This window comes from Apodemus sylvaticus, chromosome 5, assembly GCF_947179515.1.
Source record: "Apodemus sylvaticus chromosome 5, mApoSyl1.1, whole genome shotgun sequence".
Taxonomy (NCBI): Eukaryota; Metazoa; Chordata; class Mammalia; order Rodentia; family Muridae; genus Apodemus; species Apodemus sylvaticus.
The window spans coordinates 104,132,929-104,158,182 of record NC_067476.1 but is presented as its reverse complement, the minus strand read 5'-3'; the positions used below and the strand labels follow the sequence as shown (position 1 = coordinate 104,158,182).

The 25,254-nt window shown below is 42.4% G+C and overlaps 1 protein-coding gene across 3 annotated transcripts in view; it reads right to left on the bottom strand.

Annotated features, from left to right (window-relative positions):
- The window catches only part of Wdr76 (WD repeat domain 76), a 29,456-nt gene extending 5,170 nt beyond the window's left edge, over positions 1-24,286 (bottom strand). The window contains exons 1-11 of one of the 3 annotated variants that reach the window (XR_007977924.1): positions 23,903-24,143; positions 18,196-18,288; positions 16,420-16,475; positions 10,808-10,934; positions 9,478-9,579; positions 9,339-9,382; positions 7,252-7,405; positions 5,127-5,282; positions 1,854-2,068; positions 546-698; positions 300-388 (exon numbers count right to left, since the gene is read on the bottom strand). Coding sequence is in view for 2 of the 3 variants with exons in the window: in XM_052183403.1 (XP_052039363.1) it covers positions 546-698; positions 1,854-2,068; positions 5,127-5,282; positions 7,252-7,405; positions 9,339-9,382; positions 9,478-9,579; positions 10,808-10,934; positions 16,420-16,475; positions 18,196-18,288; positions 23,903-24,058 (1,256 nt within the window). In the remaining variant the exon portion in view is untranslated. Of the gene's footprint in view, positions 1-299; positions 389-545; positions 699-1,853; positions 2,069-5,126; positions 5,283-7,251; positions 7,406-9,338; positions 9,383-9,477; positions 9,580-10,807; positions 10,935-16,419; positions 16,476-18,195; positions 18,289-23,902 lie in introns of all 3 variants that reach the window. The other 2 variants (XM_052183403.1, XM_052183402.1) reach the window with 2 other exon arrangements.
- Between the last annotated feature and the right edge of the window lie 968 nt (positions 24,287-25,254).

The following is a 25,254-nucleotide window of genomic DNA, read 5'->3' as shown; positions in this document are numbered from 1 at the left end:
CAGGACAGCCAGGGCTACACAGAGAAACCCTGTCTCGAAAAAAAAACAAAAACAAAACAAAAAACCCCACAAACAAACTGGTACTACAAAATCCTCTTTGTGTTTCTTTAACTTCACATTATTTTCTATTTCTAAGTTCAACTGTTTTAAACCAGTTTTGGGGAGGTTGCTATAGAAAAGTACCAAAGCGGAAAACATCTATTATTAGCTTATACAGAAGCATCATTTTTTGCCGTTCTCCACATGCCTGAATCTCCCATTTCCATTTAACACACTATTAAGGTAGATCCAGAACACACCTGTAATACCAGTACTCAGGAAGCCAAAGCAGCAGGATCACAAGTTCAAGGCCAACCTAGAATACAGTGAGACATTGGGGGGTGGGAGCCTGAGAGAGAGAGAGAGAGAGAGAGAGACTATAATACTGTAACACTAGTGATTCCATAGCAACAACAGTAAATATAACTTCTAGTCTACAGATACCATAGCTGCAGTCTCTAAACTTGAGGTTCCCATAGACACACGATTCGGTCTTCTTAGTTTACCTGAGCTTACAGTCAGCACATGTGGTCACCACTCTGTTACCAGTAACAGGGGAGAAATACGCAGAGGCGATGCTTTTGGAGTGCTCAGTCAAGGAGATCAAAGGCTGGCTTCCCTTGGACTTCAGGCACCTGGCATCATAAACATGAACGTCCCTGGGACAGAGAGAAACTATCAGTACAGCCCAGGGAGTGAGCCCATAACACGGCGCTAAGCCCAAGTTAGACAGGCAGAAGCCTGCTACATTAACAACATTTAAGACATCTATAACTTTACAGACAGTGAATGGCATAAAAAAATAAATAGAAGGAAAAATTCCAAGATGCAGAAAGATGTTCATGCTCCTGCCAGGCACAGATTAGTTTCTAGTGATTTTTCAGTATCTCCAAGAAACAAAATAACATGAGTGAAGTTACAGGTTGCACACAACTTTTCTATTTATTATAAGTTTTCTTCTCAGGGCTGGAGAGATGGCTCAGCCGTTTAGAGCACTGAATGTTCTTCTAGAGGTCCTAAGTTCAACTCCCAGCAACCACATGGTGGCTCACAACCATCTGTAATGGAATCTGATGCCCTCTTCTGGTGTGTCTGAAGAGCTATTGTGTACTCATATATATTAAATAAATAAATATTTTTAAAAAAAGTTTTCTTCTCATAAAAGTAGACAGAAACACATGCAGTGCCAAAGAGACAGGAGTGAAGGGGTAGGTGGGGGAAGGTACAGATGTGTGCTTTCCCAACAGTTTCTTTTAATTAAACCAAAAGAATTCCTTTTAAAATTCATTATACTCAAAACATTTCCATCAGTGTGAATAAAAACTTTACTTGTGCGTATGCCTGTAATCCCAGCACTCTGGAAGGCAGAGGCAGGTCTATTTCTGAGTTCGAGGCCAGCCTGGTCTACAGAATGAGTTCCAGGACAGCCAGGGCTACACAGAGAAACCCTGTCTCAGAAAAAAAAAAAAAAAAATCCAAAAAAACAAAAAAACAAAAAAGGCACCAAAGTCAGATGGGGGTCAAGTGGTCTGCTCTTAATCTCAACACTCAGAAGGCAGAGACATAGGAATCTCTGATTTCTAGGCCAGGCAGAGCTACATAGTGAGATCTTGTCTCCACATACTTGTGACATGAAAAAGATTAAGTCCTAGCACTGTCTGGAGAGCACGTCTCAAGGCTGACCTGGTCACAGACCTATAAACCTTGAGAAGGCAAGGCAGGAAGATCAGCAGATTTCAAAGCAAACTGAAACAGAAAGTAGGAGTCTGTCTGAAAAGACACAAATGGACAGACCTGTAAGAAAACAAGCCTACCTCAATCCTGCCGTGATAAAATACTGTCTGGATAATGGGTGGACATGAACAGTTCTTATTTTTTCCAAAGATGAATTAAAAAACTTCTCATAAGAGGTTCCAGGTGTGCGTCTATCTACCAGTGACAAATGTCCATCCCAGTGTCCCACTAGCAGACTGGAGGCATCGTCCAAGAAGTCGAAGGAAGACAGGCTGTTTGTCTCATTCCTGTACACCTACGGGAGAGGCAGCAGTCCTTAAAACACCGAGCTAGGGCAGTGGCTCGGCACAGCGGTGCTTACCACACAAGCTATGACTGAGTTCAATCCCTGGAAGATGAGGAGGAGCAGGCTCAGGCTGGCAGCCTGCATGCCAGCACAGGAACACAGGCAGAAAGACTACCTGGAAAGGGGGACAGCAACGACTGACTCCCCAAAGATGTCCTCACACCTCCACAAGCAGCCTAGGCTCACCTTGAACTCCCGATCCTCCTACATTCTCTTCCCAAGTGCCGGCATTACAGAAAACATTCTTTTAGAGAAAACCAATGCTCAGAATGGAGAGATGGTTCAGTGGTTAGGAGCCGAGCACTAACTGATCTTTCAGAGGTCCTGAGTTCAGTTCCCAGCAACCATGTGATAATTCACAACCATCTGTAATTCGATCCAACGCCCTCTTCTGGTGTGTCTGAAGAGTGACAATGTTCTCACATAATAGATAGATAGATAGATAGATAGATAGATAGATAGATAGATAGATAGATAGATAGATAGATAGAGATAAGTTTAAAAAAAAAAGAAAGAAAAGAAAACCAATGCTCACATCCCTAGTATAGGAGTTATGGAAGACTTGACCAAACAATGTCATTTACCTTCTACCATCTACACAGGAAAGACAAATAGAAATGAAAACACATTTGCCTGTATTCACATCAGGGCCCTACCCTAAATCTCTTAAAATTTGAAAAACCTTCAGTCCAAAGTCTACTCCATGAAACTTAGCAAAAAAAAAAAAAAAACTGATTCTGAATTCTATAGAACTCGAATTATATCTTAATAGAAGTAGTTTTGCATCTAGGTAAAGTCTAAGATATATGACAGGATGTTCAATTGTAATGATTGTCTGATTGTCGATAGAACAATAAACAGATTAAAATTCTTTCATTGTTGTGGCTGTTCTTTGTTTGTTTTGGAAAAATGGTCCCTCAGTAGCCTAGGCTAGCCTCAAACTCAAGATATACAACTGAGGTCCTTGAACTGCTGAGCCTCAAGCCTATGTGGAGCTGAGGACGGAGCTGGAGGCCTTGTCCCTGCTCCACCAACTGAGCTACATCCTAGCTCAGATTAAAATTCTTCACAGTTAATAAAGCTGTATCAAAGTGTTTCATTTTCAAAGCTGGGCATGGGGGCTCACACCTCACTGGGTAGGCAGAAAGCAGATGGATCTCTGTGAGTTTGAGGACAGTATAGTTCTACATAATGAGTTCCAGCACAGCCAGGACTACACAGTGAGACACTGTCTCAAAAACACCATAAAATTTTTTAAATTAATTTTTGTTTTATTCAATTCTGATTTCACTAAGAGGCAGGTTGTTTGCTACAATAATGTTTGTGATGGCAAACAGGTCTGAAAGTATAAGCCTGTCATCCTGGCTTCAAAGACTAAGAAAAATCACACTTCTAAGCCAATCTACACAACATGACAAGGCTGTCTCAAAAATAAAACAAAACAAAACACTAATGAAAACTTAAAGAGCTTTATTCTTTCATTTAAAAAAAAAGATTAGTTTTCTGGTATTGTATGGGTATTTTGCTTGGACGGACTAGTGAACACCACATGCATACCTGGTACCCAAGGTTCCCAGAAGATGGCACCGGTCTCCTAGAAGTGGAGGTAAGATGTTTGTGAGCTACCATATAGATACTACAACCTAAACCTGGGTCCTCTGGAAGAGTGGTGAGTGACCACTGAGGCATCTCTCCAGCCCCTGCATACCAATTTTTTATGTGGGTCCTGGGGAATGAACTCAGGTCTTGATGGTTATACAGCAAGCACTTTTACCAGCAAACTATCTTTTAAAATGCAAGGTTTGAATCCCAGCACTCAGGAAGGCAGAGACAAGTGAGTTTCTGTGTGTTCAAGGCTAGTATGGTCTACACAATAAATTCCAGGATTGTCAGGACTACATAGAAAGAACCTGTCTCAAAAAGAAATCTAAGCGCTGAATTCCTCCAACTGTTCTTTTTTCCTTTTTTGCAACATGTTGGAAATCAAAACTAGGGATGTCTGCATGTTAGGTGAGCTAAAACCTCCACAGTCTCAGACAGCATCTATTTCATCTCACTAGCGTGGGTAATCTCTGCAGCACGTGTGTTAAAGCTATGGTGGGAGGACAGAGGTGGGAGTGCGCCTCAGTTGGCACAGTGTTTGTGGAATGCATAAATCTGAGTTTGATCCTAAACACAGCATACAGCAGTCACCATGATATATACCTACAGAATCAGAATTTGGGAGATGGGGGCAACGGCATTAAAAGTTCAAGGTTGCTGGGCAGCGGTGACACACACCTTTATCCCAGCACTTGGGAGGCAGAGGCAGGCGGATTTCTGAGTTCGAGGCCAGCCTGGTCTACACAGAGAAACCCTGTCTCAAAACACAAAGGTTATTCTTGACTATGTAAGGAGTTTCAGGCCAGTGAGAATATATGAGACTTCTTTAAAAATAGGGTGTGGCTCAACAGCAGGTCTCTTACAGAGCATACTCTTAGCTCTGCATGCAATCTCTAGCACAAAATGAATATGCACAAAGCATAAGCCTAGAAACAGAACAGCACTCTTAGAAATAAAATGATATATATTGTATATCTTACAAATAAAATGATTATAATATGGTGGCATATGCCCATACTATAGTCCCATACATTTGGAGCAGAAGTTGGAGGATCACCAATCAGTTAAAGGATAGCCTGGGCTTCTTGGTCAAACCCTACCTCAAAAAAACAAAAACAAAACAAGAATAATTTACCTATTCAAACTAATTCAATTTAACTTTCATGACAACTCTGTAAGGAAGATACTATAAATATTCCATTTCATAGCTAAGAAAACTAAGGCACAGAAGTTAAGAAACTTATGAAAGTCACATAACTGCTATCAGATGGTCTGAGTCTTGACCTTAGTTCCTAAACTGTACCACACTTCTCTCAACAAGACTGACAAAGGAATCACTCTATGGCATGTCATAAATAATCCAGAATGTCATCTGATGTTAGGTCGCAAATACATTAGCATTTACCTCTTCAAAAACAGCACTGGAAAAATCCCCACACCGCAGTGTTCCATCATAGCTCAGGGACAGTAGGTGGGCAGGGTTGGTGGGTGAGAAGGAAAGGCAGCTAACAGGCTGACTGTGAGGATAGAAAACGTACATCCCATCTTCACTCTGCTGGGTCTGGAAGAAAGTTGGGGGAGGGAAAGACACAACTAGAAAAAGGAATGATGGCTGCTGTCTTGCTGTCATTAAAGGAATTACGTCAGAATGACATTGAGTCGGTATTTATTCCACTATGTTCAATCTCCCAGACAAACAGCACCAGGAACCTTTTAAAAACATACGTGTATGTGTGTGCACAACATGCCCACACAGGTGGCACGATGCACATGTCTAAGTCAGAGGACCCCTTGAGGAGTCGGTTCTCTCCTTCCTCCATGGTGAGTTCTGGGGTCAAGTGTGTGAGTTTACTACACCAGTATCTTAACCTTTGAGCATCTCACAGAACTAGAACCAACAACTTTGGACTGAAATTCTCTGCTTCCAAACATTTAGTTTAAAATGCCAATATAGGAAGTTGTGTAGGGTGATATACAACTGTAATCCCAGCACTCTGGGAAGCAGAGGCTGGCGGATTTCTGAGTTCGAGGCCAGTCTGGTTTACAGAGTGAGTTCCAGGACAGCCAGGACTACACAGAGAAACCATGTCTCTAAAAACAAAAAGAAAACAACAACAAAAAAAGCCAATATAGAGTCACACTAATTCCACATGTCCAGCTAGTTTCTTCAAAATGGAGCCAGAAAAACAAAACAAAACAAAACAAAAAAAAAAAAACACTGCTTCTGCCAGCAGCAGGCTGAGAGGAGGATAACTTGAGCTGAGTAACTATTAAAGCTAGTCCAGGCAACATGGTAACACACCCCCTCAAGGCTAGTCTGGTCTGGTCAATTCAGCAAGTTCCAGGACATCCAAGAACTACACAAGTTAGGCAAGCATCCTACTAGCCAAGATTCATCCCCAATCCCTCCATTTTAACTAAGTCAGAAAATTATTTCAGTAATTTGGGGAACAAATCAATAAAAATAGGTATTTTCTCTAAAATCAAAAGAAATTCTAGAGTCAGAAGTTTGGATTCAACGCGTTACTTGGCATAAATAAAGTGCTGTGACTGTAGTTCAACCAGTAGAGCCTTTGCCTAGCACGCTGGAAACTCTGGGATGAAAACGGCTCAAGACCCCATGTGAACAAGTATCTGGTACAAGAGGAAGCCAGAAGGTAACGGATCCCCCGGAACTGGAGTTACAGATGTGAGCTGCTTTGTGGATGCGGGGAATAGAACCTGAGTCCTCTGGAAGAGCAGTAAGAGCTCTGAACAGCTGAAGCGCTATCCAGCCCATGATCATCAATTCTCTTGCCAAGCTTTTCATACATGCACACTCACACACATACTACACTCACACACAGACACACACACACACAGACACACACACACAGACACACACACACACACACACACAGCCTAGAGAGATGACTCAGTTCCCACGTGTCATCTCACACCTGTCTGACACTAGTTCCAGGAGATCCACACCCTCTCCTGGCTTCTGTGGGCACCAGGTAAGGGATACAGTACACAGACAGACACGCATGGAAGAAAACAATACCCATTTAATTAAAACAATAAAATTAAATGTTAAAAAAAAACAACAACTTTTAGCAGGGCAGGGCTCACACCTCTAGTCCCAACCCTTGGGAGGCAGAGGCAGGCAGAGTTCTGATTTCAAGGTCTGCTTGGTCTACAGAACTGTCTCAAAAAACAACTTAAAAATTTCCCCATGAATATGGAGGAAGACTTAACATTCAGATCCTCTCAGACCCTATTTTGAACATAATTTAAAAACAGACTTTTCATGTGATTTTCTGTCTCCTGCCAGATAATGTATGTCGAGACGGCTAAAGATATTCAAGCTAAAAGTGCTAGAGTTCTATAAAACAAATTTAAATTCTACCATATTTCTAAAATTTAAAATCATAAAGCACAAAACTACAAATCTCAAGTAACATTTATACATTAGTGCTCTGGCTATTTCTTTCACACATTTCTGTCAGGAAGACTTCAGATAATTTCCAAAAGGTAGTGCACAAACTTACCAAATCCCAAAGTCCAACTTGTCCAGACTTGGCCCCAGCTGCTACCAAGGTTCTCACTTCTGATGGATGGAGGGCCACAGAGGTGATCGCTCCACTGGTCACCTTACGGACAGTCGCTTCACTGATAACCATACCACGTAAATTGGCTTTGTAGCTACAAAAATTGGTAAGTTAAAAATAAAAACAACCTCAATAGTCCAAGTAAGTAAAAAATAACTCTTTTCTTATAATAAGAAAACATACAGCCGGTGGTGGTGGTGGCGCACACCTTTAGTCCCTGTACTTGGGAAGCAGAGGCAGGAGGATTTCTAAGTTCAAGGCCAGCCTGGTCTATAGAATGAGTTCCAGGACAGCCAGGGATACACAGAGAAACCCTGTCTCGAAAACAAACAAACAAAAAAGAAAACATAAAATCAGTAAATAATGGCAAATATCTAACTGCCAGATGACAAAAGAAAACAAGTTAATCAAGGTAATTATTTTCCAATTATAAAATTAACTTTGATAATTTTAATGATGACATCAAACCTTAGGAGGTCACATGATTGGCCTGGAGACACAGCTCCGCAGAGGCTGCCACAGAGCATACTCACTCTCGGCCCTTGTACTGCTAGTAACCCGTACTACAACTCCATACAGGATTATTAGAAATGGGTTTTAGGGAAATGACTCAATAGTATATAGTAAAAACCATTAGGGGGCTGGAGAGATGGCTCAGTGGTTAAGAGCACTGACTGTTCTTCCAGAGGTCCCAAGTTCAATTCCCAGTAACCACATGGTGCCTTACAACCATCCATAATGAGATCTGATGCCCTCTTCTGGTGTGTCTGAAAACAGCTACAGTATAATCATGAATAAAATAAATAAATCTTTAAAAAAAAAAACCCATAAGGATGTCTCCAATGTTTGGCTCATCAGTCCCATGTCTGGAAATTTAACAAACAGTCTATTAGTATATATGCACTTACATACGCACAAACTAAACAGAAACTAAATAAACACCAAACAGGTAGGAGAAAGCATGCTACAGTAAATGTACAGACACCCACGACAAAAGGCAGTGTGAAACTATATATACATTAGAATTACATAGAACATACAGAATCTATGTATTTAAATAAAATGTGAATTCATTTATTCAGCACTGAGTATATACCAAATGCCAAGCTATGTTAGGGTTGAAACAAACTCTGCCTTCATAATTCTTCCACCCAGTATCAGGCCAGGCCTATTACAGAAAGTTATAATCTTAGCAACTTCACAAATGAGGATTGCAAAGCCAAGGCCTGACTGCATGCAGGTTTTCCTATTGATTTTCAACCTGACACAATTTAGAATCACTGGTGAAGAAGGCCATCTAAGGTCCAATAGACCTAGGACATGTCTGTGGAGAATTATCTTGACTGAGTTGGGAAGACCCACCCACTGTGGTTTGAACTATTCCCTAAGCAGGGAATCCTGAACTGTGTAAGAGAAGAGAAAAGGCAGGCCATGGTGATGTGCAGTTCAGTGTGGCCTGGACAACTTCGTGGTACTTCACCTCAAAAATATAAAACAGAGGGCTGGAGAGATGGCTTAGGAGAGACGGCTTAGAGATTAAGGGCAGTCACTACTCTTTATCCACAAAGCAGCTTACAATCAATTCCAAGGATTCAGCCAACTCTTCTGGCCTCTGTAGGCACCAGACACATGCAGTGTGCCCTCACGTACAGGTGGGTAAAACATTCATACACATAAGTATTTCAAATACATAGAGCCAGGTGGGTGACGAACACATTTAACCCCAGCAGACAGAGCAGAGGCCAGCTAGAATACACAATGAGACTGTCTCAAAAACAGTAAATAAATGAATAAAGCATGTACAATACAGGGCTAGACGTAGTTTAATCCCCAACACTACTGAGAAAGCAAGCAAGCGGGCAAACCACTGTTCACAGAGATAGCAGGGATGATTTTCCTCACTTCTTTCAAGGTTTCCTGTAATCATTTCCTGTAATAGTATTCACTACAGCTTTTGTACTGCAAACATCTCAAAAAGTATAAAGTGAAGGTCAAAAGATAGACAAAGCCAGGGAATTTTAACTTACCCTTTAATACTAGATAGCTCCTTCTTGGTCTTCTCATTACTTGTCTACATTAGAAGAGACCAAAGGGCTAAGTTAACATACGTACATGAAATTTCCTTAGTACATGATCCTAAAATCTGTAAGCCATCCCAAATGATACCTGGCTCATCTCTGCCCATGTCTTCAAAGATGCTTTGAACAGTTCACTGCTGTCCCCTTGGTTTTCAGGAATCATTTCTAAGGGTCCAGGAGGTAACAAAGGCTATCAAAAAGAAAGGGCAAACTGTCATTTGTCCTAGAATATAAACTGAGAAGGGCTAGGGGTTCAGTCCTCATTTTCACTACTTCCCTTTTCAGCACCAAAAACTGTGGCACACCACAGGCATACAAAATGGTTGGGTGTCAAACAGTGCATTGTGCTACCCACCTGTAATCCCAGCACACAGGAGGCTAAAGCAGGGATCATGAGTTTCAGACCAGCCTCAGTTACACACAGTGATACCCTAGAAAAAAAATCTTTCAAAATTAACAGCAAGGAAGGCCTGAGATGAATCTCATGGGGCCGAACGCTTGCCTAGTGAGACCAGCACAAACCAGCTATTGTGGATTTCACCTCCAACCTCAACACTGAAAAGGTGGGAGCACGACCAGAAACTCAAGGTCACTCTGAACTATTTGGACTCCAAAAGTTCCAGTTTAAAAAAAAAAAAAAAAGCCATGTCAAGGGATCCTCTTTTTTCGCTTTGTGTATGTGTGATGTATGTGCACGTGTTCATATGAATGTGGAAGGACAGGCCCATCACCCATGTAGAAATACATAGAAATCAGACAGCCTCTGGTGCTGGTGATCTATCTTGTTCTGAAACAGGGTCTCTAGTGTTTGCTGCCCACCTCACTATGGAATTAAATACACGGTGCCACACCCAGCTTTCTGTGGGTTCTGGGTCCCACATTTGTACAGGAAGCACCTTCAAAGTGAGCCAGCTCCTCAGCCCAGTCCTTATCAGTTTGATCATATCTTACCCAGCATTAATTGCTACAACTTATTACTTACTAAACCCATCATATGAAGAACTACGAATTTCCTCTTTTATAACATTTTGATACTTCCTTTTCTTTTATTCTAGGATGTTCTTACTCTCTATTCAGGCTAGCCTCGAACTATGAAACTCAGCTTTCCTCAAACTTGTGACCATCCTCCTGCATTAACTTCCCAAACACTAGGATTACACAAGTGACCCACCAGACCATTTTTTTAAATGTGAAAACTGAAGCTCACAAAGAGCAAGTGATTTGCTCAAAACTCGGAAATTCCTACAAAAACAGACTATTGCCCAGAATTAACAACTCTAAAGTCTTATTAAAACATACACTACCCAAGCATTAAATAAAAAATTGAAACAAAGATCTATTAGTGTAATTTAAAATACTTTATATCGTTCTTCAGAATCTGATTAAGCTAAATGTACTTTATTTGTATTTCTTCTTACATTTTCTTCTTCTACTAATGTTGGCTGGGTTGGAGATGCTGGTAATGAAACTCCCAAAGGGTCTACTTTCAACAACCGCATAGACCTTCGACATCCGATTTCATTTTCTTTCTTCTTAGGCCTCTTTCTAAAGGAGTGGAGGAAATAGTCATGTTTTTCTCACTGAACAGTAAAATGTATTTAGTAACTTTTTTTTTGTTGGTTGGTTTTTTTTTTTCTTTTTTTGGTATAGAATAGAGTTTATTCAGAGTAGGGGATGGGAGTTAGTGGTAGAGAAAGGTAGAGAGAGAGAGAGAGGAGTGGAGGCTGGCCATGACCACGTGGAGGAGGGTAGCCCAAGGGACAGAGAGGTGAGAGAATGTGGGAGAGCAGAGAGCAAAGAGCATATTAAGTAACTTTTAAAAAAACTTTTAAATTTATGTCTATACTGTGTGCTCCTGTGGAAGCTAGTGTGCCATGTATGTGCCTGCCTGGTGCCCAACAAGGCCAGAGGCATCTACTCATCTGGAACTGGAGCAAAGGTGCTAGTGAGTCTCTGTCGTGGGCGCTGGGGACCAAGGCCAGGACTCTGGAGGGGAACAATGTGTGCTCTTGATGACTTAGCCATCTCTCCAGTTCTGTATTTAGTAATTTAAAGGGATGAACATCTAAGAATGTGTACTAGAGGTATAATCACACATTTTATATATAAATATGCAAAGCTGCACTGGAATTACAGGCAGCAGTTAGTCTCCCAATGTAACTGCAGGGAATCAAACCTGAGTATTCTATAGTGTCAAGTCCTCTTAACCACTAATCTGTCTCTTGGACAGCACTGATTTTGATAATGTCTCAAAATAACCTAAAAAGCTTAACCCAATGAAGGTGAGACCCATTAAACAAGGTCTATCAAATACATAGGATAGATAGAACAATGCCAGATGTTTGACAGGGGTAGGGTGTGCAAGCCTTTAAGCCCAGCCAGCACGAGGAAGGCAAAGGCAGGCAGGCCTCTGTGAGTTCCAGGACAGTCTGGTCTACACAGGTAGTTCAAGACACCCAAGGCCACACAGGGGCAGGCCTGCCTTATCTCAAACAAACAATCATGCCTAGTTGCTTACACTTAAAACCCAGCAATTGAGAAAAAAAGACAAACCAGCCTGTGCCAGGCAAAGGTGGGGCACGACTTTAATCTCAGCACTTGGGAGGCAGAGGTGGGCGGATTTCTGAGTTCGAGTCCAGCCAGGTCTACAGAGTGAGTTCCAGGACAGCCAGGGCTACACAGAGAAACCCTGTCTCAAAAAAAAACAAAAAAAAGAAAAGAAAGAAAGGAAGGAAGGAAGGAAGGAAGGAAGGAAGGAAGGAAGGAAGGAAGGAAGGAAGGAAGGAAGGAAGAAGCCTGTGAGCTACATAATGAGCTCCAAAACACCAAGAGATACATTGTAGGCCCCTGCCCCCTTTTTTCCTTCTGAGACAGGGTTTCTCTGTGTAAGCCTGGTTGTCCTAGAACTCACTCTGTAGACCAGGTTGGTTGCACCTCTATCTCCTGGGATTAAAGGCCTGTTCCACCACCACCCAGCTGTGGGAGATTGGTTCTCAAGGAAAAAACAAAATAAACAAACAAAAAAACTAAGGCCAGAGAAATGGCTCAGTGGTCAAGAGCACTTGTTCATGCAGGAGGCCTGGCTCACAACCATCCCTTACTCCAGCCCCAGGGGACCTGAACCCTCTTCTCCTATCTTCTCAGGCACCAAGCATGCATGTGGTACACAGACATACATGCAGGCAAAACATTCATATACACAAAGTAGCTAAATCTAAGAAACTTTGTAATTAAAACAAAAACCACTTCTAATAAATAATACGCATCCTTTAAAAAATGAAAAATGACTTAGGATATATCTCTGAGAGAGAAAGCCTCTGGCCCCTGGCCATCACACACACTTGCAAATACACACAGACACACAAACACACAGAGTGAACCACTAAAAAAAAAGTGGTGAAAGAAAAGAACAGGAGGAGAGAAACCTAAGGAAAGAGATGCCTCTTAAGTTACTTCCAAAAACTAATATATAGGGTTGGAAATGTAGCTCAACAGTAGAGCCCTTGCCTACAATACATGAAGTTCTGGATTTGATCACCACAAGGTGCTCATAAACCTCCACGGGAATGAATCTATCTGCAGACACCACTTATCCAGAATTGCTCAGACTTCGGAATGTTCAGAGCAATGGCTGAGTGCAGCTCAGAAGTAAAAATCACTTGCCTATAACATGGTTCCAACCCCCAGCAACCTCCAACAACAAAATTCTTACAAGTTATTTGATTACTGTACATAGAAAACCTAACTGTTAGCAAAATATTAAAGCTTAGGCAGATAATGAGCTTCTCGGATGCAGGCAGTGAGACAGATCCAGTCTGGGTGTGCCTCTAAAAGCCTCCAGGGGAGAGAAACTAAAGAAGGCAAAGCTCCGGCCAATTGAAGGAAGTTGCTTAGGGAAGGTCTATGACCCAAGGCAAAGTCAGTTGGGTGGCCTAGAGCTATCAGAAATGTAAAGGTGAAATAGTGTATTCCTACTAACTGGCTAGGAGAACAGCTCCTCCCCCCCCCCCCCCATACCATGGTTCAGCCTGCCAAGACTGTATGGGAGGAGCAAGAGGCCTTTTATAAGTAACTGGACCTTTGATACGTCTGTCACTGTCTCTATCCCTCCCCCTACCTCTCTCTCTCCCTCCTCCCTCACATCCCTGCCCTCTCTCCCCTCGGTCTCCTATTTTCTCTCTTATGAAAGGAGCTCAGGGTAAGAGACAGGGATTGTCTCTTTGGACTTGAAGTAACAGCAGAAAAGCACTGAGCGGGACACACGTAACAGTCTTCTAGGAGAGAGAGCTAAGGAGCCCTCTAAATCTGACCACAGATAGAGATTTATTTCTAAGGAGGCACCACTAAATAGATATTCTGTGTATAGCTAAGAAAATAAAGTTACTTCACTGAGCTAGCAAGTTTTTACCTAAGTTTATACCTCTATCTCTTTACCGGTATAAATATTAGATTAAAACAGGGAGAGAAGCGGTCTTCATAATAAAAATCTGGCCATTAACTGTAGAATAAACACAAGCAGTGTGCTGCAATTCCAGCATTGACAACACAAAGCCAGGAGAACCACAAATCTGAGGCCAGTCAGAGCTGCACAGTGAGACAGATACAGGCAAACCTAGGCTGCATAGTGGGACTCCATCTCAGAAAACAAACAAGGAGAAGAGACAACTCAGCAGGTGGTCAGTTGCTATCCCACGGAAAATGCTGAATGTTAGACATGCAGACCTTTGAGGCCAGCATTAGAAGGTGGAAACAGGGATGTTAAGAGTTAGCTGACTAGGCTCGCTCAAAAGAGACAGCTTCCGGTAGGCCAAGCAGGCCTGAAAGCCTACACCTCACCATTTCCACACCAGGACCAGACTCAGTATTAGCTAGAGTGGTTTCCCTTTTCACAGAGCAGAGGCGGCTTCTTGGAGAATGGCTGGCAATGACCTTTGGCAGGCCTGGCCTGGAGGAACCATGGTACTGAACTCCACCAGATATTAGCTCTGATTCAGAAGCCACTGTGCTCTCTGCTCTGGTAGCAGCCCCCTTTCATCAGGTTGTCAGCCCACAGAGCATCCACACATGCTCTCCTGACATGTCACCTGACATGTCCCCTTCTGACATGACACCTTCAGGTTCCTCATTATCTTGCTTGGCTCTATCAGCTGCCATCCTCTCAGGCAGGAGGAGTAAATGCTCAGTTGATCCATGTGCCTTTCCCAGTCTGTCTTCCAGGCCCCTGGCCCTCCACACTGCCCCACCCCACTCCCTGTCTCAAGGGAACACAACTCATCCCTTTGGCATATTTTATCTTCCCTTGGCTTATCAGTTACTTGGGCCCTCCACATTGGCCCCTCTCCTTTTAAGGTAGATTCAAGGAGAGTTAGGTCAGCTCTTGTTTTTGTTTTCTAGGTTCCCATCAATTACACGTGAGGTGTGCTTTGAGCCTGGGCTCTCACTTCTACCTTCCAGTTGTTCCCTTTTCAAGAGAGAAGTTTTTTTTTTGTTTTCAAAACTCAAAATTTTAGTTTATTTTTGGTATACCATATCCAATGTACCAGGCCCTGTGCTAAATAATAATAAATAACTTAATCACTTCAAAAAAAAAAAAAGAGACAGCTTCCAGTTCAGTGAGAAGTCTCATGAAAATAAGATAGAGAGGAAGAGGAAGACTATGTCCAACGTGTACATGCATGTGTACACACAAGTCTTCATGCCCACACACCTGCACACACCACATACACACAAGGCACATGCTACACACCTATGCATGCATGCACACAAGCCATCATGCCCACACACTCACCTGCATACACCATGTACACACACAGGACACACTACACACCCCACATTGGGGAATGAATCTGGATCAGCAAGATGGTTCAGTGGCAAAGGGACTTAGCCGAGGCTGGGGCACACACAGTGGGAGGAAATAAATTCCTACAAGTTGCTGTAGGATGTACACACCCATAAACATAAATAAAATAAAATGAAACTTATAAAGATAATCTCAGAAAACCATGAAAATGGCATCAGATTACAAGCATCACTGGATGGTCCACAAGTTCAAGGCAGTCCGTGTTACACGGTATGTTTCATGCCAGTTTAAAATACAGCATGAGATGCCCAAACAGTGGAAAAGGGCTGGTGGCACACACTGTAATCCCAGTGCTCAGGAGGCAGAGGCAGGAGGATCTCTCTGAGTTCAAGGTACCCTAGTCTACAGAAAGAATTCCAAGACAGCCAGGTCTAAACTGACAAACCTTGTCTCAAAAAACCGAAAATGATTCTTTTACAAGTTTAAACCTGGCTTTGGTCTAAAAGCAAGTTCCAGGACAGCCACAGAAAACCTATCTTGAAAAAAACTTAAGTTAGGTAGGTAGTTAGTTTGTTTGTTTATTATTTAGTATGCATGAATGACTTTACAATCACAACATTGTGCAAGTCCCCAAAGGCCAAAAGAGGTGATGGAAACCCCTGGCACTAAGTATAAGTTGCCATGAGGGTGCTAGCAACAAACTCAGATCCTCTTGAAGAGCTGGTAACCACTGAACCATTGTTCCAGCCCAAGATGTGTTCACTTTCAAAAGCCCTGTTCTCAAGCCAGGCAGTAGTTACGCACGCCTTTAATCCCAGCACTTGGGAGGCAGAGGCAGGCAGATTTCGGAGTAGACTAGGCCGGTCTGGTCTACAGAGTGAGTTCCAGGAAAGCCAGGGCTACACAGAGAAACCCTGTCTAAAAAAACAAACAAACAAAAAAAAAGCCCTGTTCTCTTTATTATACAAATACAACTCCCAGGCTACCAACCTGATCCCTCTGCCTCTACAAACACTAAGTGCCACAACCTTCAGACTCAAATGACTTCCAAGGAATCACCAATCTTTGCTAACAATAAAACTTGCAAGCTGGGCACAGTGGCGTATGCCCATAATCCTAACATTTGAGAAGAAGGTAAGAAGCTTGAGGCTTGAGTCCTGTCTCAACCTTAAAACCCTCAGCAAAATGTCATGGTCTAGCCGACGTAAAGCACATCCTCTTGTGTTGTACCTCTTTGATTCAGGTGGCTCGCTCTTCTTTATCATTCCACGGAGCCTTGCAGCTGACTGAAAAGCACACAAAATATAACTACATTGTTTATCGATTAAAATATTAAGTATCTGCTACTATATCTAGGTTTATTTAAGAAATATAGAATTTTAAAATATGGTACTTATTCTTAGTAGATAAATACACCATCAATAATGAAAGCAAGTATATATCGCCATCTAACATATTGACATTCTGGTACCTAAGCCTATCTGCCTATGAGTTTACAGGATTAAATACAGTATTTAATGAACATACTATCACAGGGCTAGCAATCTGGCTCTGTAGCACAACACCTGGTGGCATGCATAGGAATGCCTGCATTCATAACACTGCAAAAAAGAAATCTTAAAAACCTACTGAGTAAAGTGAGGTGACACACACTCATCTATAACACCAGCACTTAGGAGGCTGAACACAAATGTAGTAAGTTCAAGGCCAGCCTGGCTATCTAGGCTGTCTCAAAAACAAAAGAGCCAATGAGGTGGCTTGACTATAAAGACATTGGCTGCCAAGTCTGATGAGCTGGATTCAGGCTCCAGGACCCATATGGGGCAGGACCAAAGCTGACCTCTGACCTCCACATGTGTGCCATAGCATGAACTTGTCTTTCTCAAAAATAAATGTAGTCAGAAAATTGAAAGTAAGAGTCAGGCATGGTGATGCAAGCCTTTAATCCTATCATTCAGGAGGCAAAGGCAGGCTGATCTCTGAGCTGCTGGCCAGTCTGGTCTATAGAGCAAGTTCCAAGGCAGTCAGGCTTACACAGAGAAACCCACTCTCAAAAAAAAAAAAAAAAAAAAAAACATGGGGCAGTACAGCTATAGACAAAGCTGTATCTGTTTGGGAAAGGAGAAAAAGCATAGCTGGGCCTTAGAGCAGCTCCTCCAGGCAAGTGGTGCTGGAGAGGTGTGTAGAGCTTCACAAGGCCAGCCACAGGAAAAACAAAACAAAACAAAACAAAAAAAAAAAAAAAACACAAAAAAACCTAAGTGGATGACTCTTGATCTCAAATGAGATGACCTTATCTATGATTGACCTTTAGCCTCCCAATATACATACACCAAAAGAAAAAGAAAAATAGAAAAAATATGCCCACACTCAAACACAGTAATTAAGAATTTGGATCTGGCTGCATGGGGATATTGCTCACAAGAGGAGCTCACTTAGCACATACGACAACCCTATATCTGATCCAGCACAGCCAAAGAAAAAAATGCATAAATCAGAACAAGATTCCTTAGGTCCATCCTACACAATCTTCTTTCCAATAAGTAAATAGCCAATCCCACCGGGAACCTATTGGTTAATACACTTTCCAAAGTGCTTTGCAATCTTTTGCTGTTCTTGAATTTTGAGATAAGGTTTCATGCAATCCAGGATAGCCTCAAACTTACTATGTAGCTCAGGGATGACCTTGAAATACTACTGTCCAGACTCCACTTAAGTTCAGGGAGGATAGCATGCACCACCCAGCAGCAGGCTCAAAAGTGTCTAAAACAGGATGTAGAAAGAAAAGCCGGCAGCTGAGCACTGTGGCACATGCTCTAATGCCAACACTGCAGGAGGCAGAGACAGACAAGCCACTGTAAATTCACAACCAGCCTGGTCTCTGCAGAGTTCCAAAGGAGGAGGAGGAGGACAATGACCATTAACCGCCTTGGGCCACACACTGCTTGGATTTTGCCTTCCCTCATAGGACACTATGGAAGATTACCATCTAAACTTCATACAGACCTCAGCTAACTGAAGGGAAGCAAAAAAGTTTGCATTTTCTCGGATGTTCTTCATTCTCTTCTTCTCATAAGGTGACAATCCTGAAAATTCATCCTAGAAAATACACCCCCCAAAAAAATATCTGTCACTTCATTCACTAATAGCAACAACAATATGCAAACCCAGATACTCATTCTCTACCCAGACACGTCCTTTCAAACTGCAAACAGACTTTAATTATTTCATATTATCTCAACAAAAAGTTTACAGTCTTTACTGGACTAGATAGCAGAAGAATCCTTTCTTGGAATAACTATGGTTTTCCATTGAAAAGGGAAGTAGTAACCGGGCAGTGGTGGTGCATGCCTGTAATCCCAGCACTCTGGGAGGCAGAGGCAGGCAGATTTCTGAGTTCGAGGCCAGCCTGGTCTATAGAGTGAGTCCCAGGACAGTCAGGGCTACACAGAGAAACCCTGTCTCGAAAAAAAACAAATCCAAAAAAAAAAAAAAGAGAGAGAGAGAAAGAGAAAGGAAAGCAGTCTGCCTGACATGACGTGGTCGCACATGCCATGGATCCCAGCTCTTGGCTTGGGAAGCAGAAGTGGACAGATCTCTAAATCTGGTCTACACTGTGAGTTCCAGGACAGCCAGTGTCCCCTGTCTTAAGAAAAAAAAAAAAGTAAGATAATATTGGGAACCAAGAGCCATGCATTATAGCAAACTATTTCCTAGCAGTCAAAAGTCATTTTTAATACTAATAATAATCTTCTATTCAACACAAGCAGTCAATGAACACATGCATGGGTGGTTCACACCTGCAAATCCCAGCACTGGATGACAAAGGCAGGATTCCTGAGGCTCAATCTTTACATCTCACATCTTTGTATCTATTTATTGTGCATGCCAATGTATGTGCATATGCGTCTGAAGGTCAGAGGCCAGCTTTGAAGGACTGGCTCTCTCCCCATGTGGGTCCTAGACATTAAAGTCAGTCATCAGCCTTAGCAACATGGCACCTTTACCTACAGAGCCGTTTCACTGGACCACAACTGTAAAAACCATGGAAGAGGGAACTACAAGAAGCGAAGTGCTGAGTTCCTCATTTTTGTAAACATGTGCTCCAAAACAGAATTAAGTGTATATGTACACGTGCATGAACAGGGTTATCTTAACATATGTGCATTATTACTTTGCTCCTCCAAGTGAAAGTAGAATGTTTGCATTTGTCATTGCCTTGTTTGGTTTTGTTGAATGTTTGCATTTGTCATTGCCTTGTTTGGTTTTGTTGAGGCAGGGTTTCTTTTTTCTCTTTTTTTAAAGATAGGTGCATCATATATGTGTATATGTACACATATATTCTTTTTTTTAATGATTTATTTCATGTATATGAGTACACTGATGCTCTCTTCAGACACACCAGAAGAGGGCATTGGATCCCATTACATAGGATTGTGAGCCACCATGTGGTTGCTGGGAATTGAACTCAGGACCTATAGAAGAGCAGTTGGTGCTCTTTTATTTTATTTTTTTTTTTGGCTGTTCTTTTTTTTTTTTTTTAACAGTTTTTTTTTTTAATTTATTGATATATTTATTTACATTTCAAATGATTTCCCCTTTTCTGGATCCCCACTCCCCGAAAGTCCCATCAGTCCCCTTCCCTCCCCCTGTTTTCCCACCCAACCCTTCCCACTTCCCTGTTCTGATTTTGCTCTATACTGCTTCACTGAGTCTTTCCAGAACAAGGGGCCACTCCTCCGTTCTTCTTGTACCTCATTTGATGTGTGGATTATGTTTTGGGTATTCCAGTTTTCTAGGTTAATAACCACTTATTAGTGAGTGCATACCGTGATTCACCTTTTGAGTCTGGGTTACCTCACTTAGTATGATGTTCTCCAGCTCCATCCATTTGCCTAAGAATTTCATGAATTCATTGTTTCTAATGGCTGAATAGTACTCCATTGTGTAGATATACCACATTTTTTGCATCCACTCTTCTGTTGAGGGATACCTGGGTTCTTTCCAGCATCTGGCAATTATAAATAGGGCTGCTATGAACCCACTCCTGGGCATATACCCAGAGGATTCCCCACCATGTAATAAGGATACATGCTCTACTATGTTCATAGCAGTTGGTGCTCTTAAGCACTGAGTCATCGCTCCAGCCCATTTCTTTTCTTAATATATAATTTATTCCTATTTTAGGTTCATTGGTATATTGCCTTCATGTGTGAGGGTGTCAGAAGTCTCGGAACTACAGTGACAGACAGGTGTGAACTGCCACTCAGGTGGGGGGGGGGGGGTTGAACCCAGGACTTCTGGAAAAGCAGCAAGTGTTCTTAAGCCCTTCACCATCTCTGCAGCCCAAGACTGTATTCCAGGTGGGGCTTGATCCTGGTATACGGACAAGAATGACCCTTTAACTTTGGATCCACCTGTCTCCCAAGTGTGGAAAAAAAACAAAAAAAAAAAATGAGAGAGAGAGAGAGAGAGAGAGAGAGAGAGAGAGAGAGAGAGAGAGAGAGAGAGAGAGAGAGATCAAGCAAGAGCTTGTGTTTCCCATTGTAACTAGGAGTCAGCAGCACCAGGCTAGAAGGATATGTAAATATCACTTCCTGTAAATGTCACTTCCTCAACTACCTGCAAATAAAGGGCAAACAGCCCTGGGGAAGGTGAGCAGCCAAGAGGAAGGTGACCTTCCCCTAGCAGCTCTCAAACCCAACAAGAATGTGTCTTTTTGAATAATAAAGAGCTGGCTACCAGAGCTGGAGCAGGAAGAACCTTCTGGAGGCAGACAGATGCTGGAGGCTGTGGCAGCACAGAACTGGGGAAGCAGCTGTGAAAACCACATAGAGAGCCCCAGTGACAGAAGTCACGCTACCTTAGAGGCTAGCTGAGACTGCCCCAGCAACAGGCCAACAGCCTTAACTAGAAATGTCTCTGTGTCTTTATTAAACCCCAGGTGGGTCCCAGAAAGCCCTGCCATACCCTGCAGATACGAGGATTCCCAAGCCCCAAAGATGGAGCCTTTCTTCCGTAGTTCTCACTAGTCTACAGACTCTAGCTGATCCAGGCAGCCTCATGCACTTAGGACAAGGTTGCCTACACAAGTGTCAAGTAGTGGCTGCCGAGGGGCTGAGACTATCTAAACAGCCAACGAGGCCAGCTGGGGCAATTATCTTCATAACTCCAAGTCCAGGAGATCCCACACCCTCTTCTGGGATCCTCTCACAGATTAGGAGGAATTTTAAAATAACTTTCTATGCCTGGCTCTCACAAAATACCATCCCTGCCCCTTAAAGGAGGCAGTTGAAGATGAAAAACTCTGCCTTTATCCCAGGCTAGCTTCCCATTCCTCCCGTGTCCTCCTCCTGTAAGGCTGGGGTTACAGTTATATGCTACTACCTCAGGTTCTCACAAAATATTTTACTGTCTGTATAAGACACCTTCTTATTAAACAGTTGCAAAATCTCAGACGAACTGAAAATAAATCACAAGAAAGACAACCTCCCACCGTACATCTAAGGCCTGACACTGTCTCAGGAAGACACTGGGGATCTTGAAATAAGAGGGGAATTACTTTATGATTTATTGAGAATACATTTCTGGAGGATCCTACAAAATAATGAAAAATCTGAATACTTCAGTCTTGGTATTTCTGTAATTCCAGGACTTGGAAGCTGAAGCAGAATTGCCAAGAGTCTGAACCTACAGGCTAAGTTCTCGGCAAGCCTTTGCTACTGAGAAATCATATCCAGCACCACAAGAAAATGATGTAAAGAGAACAAACTAATGAACCATATGATTATATGCTCTCTTAGCCAGGCCCCAGTGTACAATCCCAGATAATAGGGGAGCTTTCACAAAAGGATCAAAAATCCCATGGCCAACCTAGACAACTTAGCAAAACCCTGTTTCAAAATAATACTTGAGGGCTGGTCAGATGGCTCATTGGGTAAGAGCACTCACTGACTGCTCTACCAAAGGTCCTGAGTTCAAATCCCAGCAACCACATGGTGCCTCACAACCATCGGAATGAGATCTGATGCCTTCTTCTGGTGTGTCTAAAGACAGCTACCTACCATGTGCTTACATGTAATAATAAATAAATCTTTAAAAATAAATAAGTAGCTGGGCGTGGTGGCGCATGCCTGTAATCCCAGCACTTGGGAGGCAGAGGCAGGCGGATTTTTGAGTTTGAGGCCAGCCTGGTCTACAGAGTGTGTTCCAGGACAGCCAGGGCTACACAGGGAAACCATGTCTTGAAAAACCCAAAAATAAATAAATAAATAAATAAATAAATAAATAAATAAATAAATGTGGAAAGGGGGCTGGAAATCTGTCTCATTAGTACTGTGTTTCCCTAGCACGTGTGAGGACCGAGGATGAACTTCCGGCACCCCAGAAAAATAAATGCTAGTGTCTTCAAAATATATACATCATTTAGGTATTCATAACACTGCTTAAACATCTCTACTGCTCTAATTTCTATTCATTATATCCAAATAAAAATCAGCTCATATAGCCAATAGTCTTGGCTTAAGACATAATCTAATAAAGTAGTTTTCAAAGTATATTTTCAGACCAATAGTATCAGTTTCTGTAAGAAATTCTAGGAGGTGGGCTATGGTAGTAGGCCGATTTAATTCCATCGCTCGGCAGAGGCAGACAGATCTCTGTAAGTCAAGGCTAGCCTGATCTACACAGTGTTCTAGGACAGTTACACAGGGAGACCCTGTTTTGAAAAACAAATAAATATTAAAGATCAAGTCAATTTACATTAAATTAAGAAGCTGACAAAATGATTCACCAGGAAAAAGTGTAGAGGGATGTAATCCAGTAGCCAGCATGGCTACACTGGCTGGAATGCAGACACTCCCTTAGCCTATACCTTTAAACCCAAAAAAAGGAAGGAAAAGTTTAGTTTCTGGAAGGAAGTACCCAGTTTGAAAGAGATGTCTAATTGAGTGGCAGACAAAGTGACAAATCAGAGAAAGATTTGACAGAACAGGATGTGCCCAACTCTTTTAACAACGGAAAGTAAGAGAAACCCACTCAAGGGACAGAGAAAGAACAGGCATTTTTACTGAGAGAGTCATAGAGAAACAGGTTGCAGGAGAGAATGAGCTAGGCACAGGTGAAGACAGAATGAGAAGGAGCCAGAAGAGTAGGACATACTGCCTAAGTTAGTATGAGGCAAGCACAGCAATACAGTCAGAGGCTGAGAAAGAAAGCCAGACTGAGTCGGTCAGCTTGGAGAGAAGTTTTGAGCCAGAACAGCTGAGTTGAACCAGCCAGTCAGAGTACAGAAAAGAACTAGAAAGGGTGAGCTTTGTCAGAAGTAGGATAAGCTCAGAGGCTGAAAACATTCTAGGTCTGGATTAGATCATAAGGAGTCAGAAGCTTCCAGGACTAGGCCTAGGTTAGCAGATGGAAGCAGTAAGTCTCTGAGAGGACAATTACATCAGGTGAACAAAAGTTATTTAACATAAAGGTGCCTGCTGTCATACCTGAGAACCTGATTTTGGTTCCTGTAACCTTTAAACCTGTGTCGAGGGCATAGCCATGCATACTCACCACTCCTCGGACACACAGCACATGTATACACAAAACTTTTTAAATTTGTATTAGATGATAAAACAGATTTTGCTTGAGATCCTTCACTACCTTAGCTTTCAGAACTTCTAGTTTCAAAATGAGAAGATAATTAGAACAACCAATGAACTCTTACCAGGTCTGGTGCGCTGTCTTCCTCACTGCTTCCCACGTCCACACTGAGAGCCACTGAAGCAGAGGTGCTCCTGGGTCCCAGCTCAATACTCTCAGTATAAGCACCCAAGGATGGGCCCAGCAGGAGGGACTCAGCCTTGGAAGAGAAGGCCTTCATTTTTGAAGTTAAAACCTTTCTACAAGTTTTCTTCTGATCTGTCTTCTTATGGGCCACTGATCTGCTAGAATTATTTTCAACTGAGGATTTGGACAACTTAAATAGACCTAGCTTGGAATTGCTGAGCGAAAATGGGTAAAGATAAACCTTAGCTGTTTTCCTTAAAGTTGTAATCTGTATCGGTCTCAGAGAAGTACAAGCAAGATTTTCATTTTCTTTATATTCATTCACCTATTTGGGAAATAAAGGAAAAGAATTATTAGAATGGCAGATCCTATGTTCTTCCATACCAAGGCATGAAACAAATCTGTGTAAGTCTAACTCCTATTCCATAGTCACTTGATTCAAATTGATGGCCTGATAGGAAAATCTTTTTCCTTTTCCAAAATCCAGGTAATTAACTCTCTAACCTGAACAGAAAGTTCTGAAGGCAAATTTCAGTCAGAGGTGATTACAACAAAAGTCAGATTCAGGTTAGTTGTAATTGCTTCAAGCTCACAGGAACTCTTGCAAAACAATAGCAGGAAGCCAGGGGAAAGGGCCCAAGTCCTACCTATCCTACAGTTTTGGGGATGGCCTCTAACTTACAGAGTTCCATCTACATCTGCCTAGAGAGTGATGGGATTAAAGGCAAACCTACCTTTATTTCTGGAGTTGATAGTAAACGTTCCTCAAAGCTTAAGGACCTAACTTTCTTTATATAAATATGTACACTGCAGCTGTCTTCAGACACAGAAGAGGGCATCGGATCCCATTATGAGCCACCATGTGGTTGGTGGGAATTGAGCTCAGGACCTCTGGAAGAGCAATCAGTGCTCTTAACCATTTAGCCATCTCTCTATGCCCCCCCACCCCCAAATTTTCTCTTTAAAAAAAGAAAAGCAGGAATCACAGCTTTTCCTTGGCGACAGATACCAGTGACTAGCAGATCCCTCCCAGGCCAAATCAGGTCTCACCTGCACCTGGGGACACTGTTTGGAGACCTCGGTTTCCTCAACCTCAGAGAAAAACCCAGACATCTCTCTGCCACTGAGCTGCTGTGCTCTTCCTACTGAAATCTAGCCGGGATTGGGCGGGGCCCTGCGTGGTGGGGGCGGGGCCCTGCGTGGTAGGGGCGGGGCCGAGGGAGGAGCCTCCTCAATGTCCAGGGAAGGGCTGGGTGGATTTCCTGGACCATAAAATGCTTTAGGCGCCGG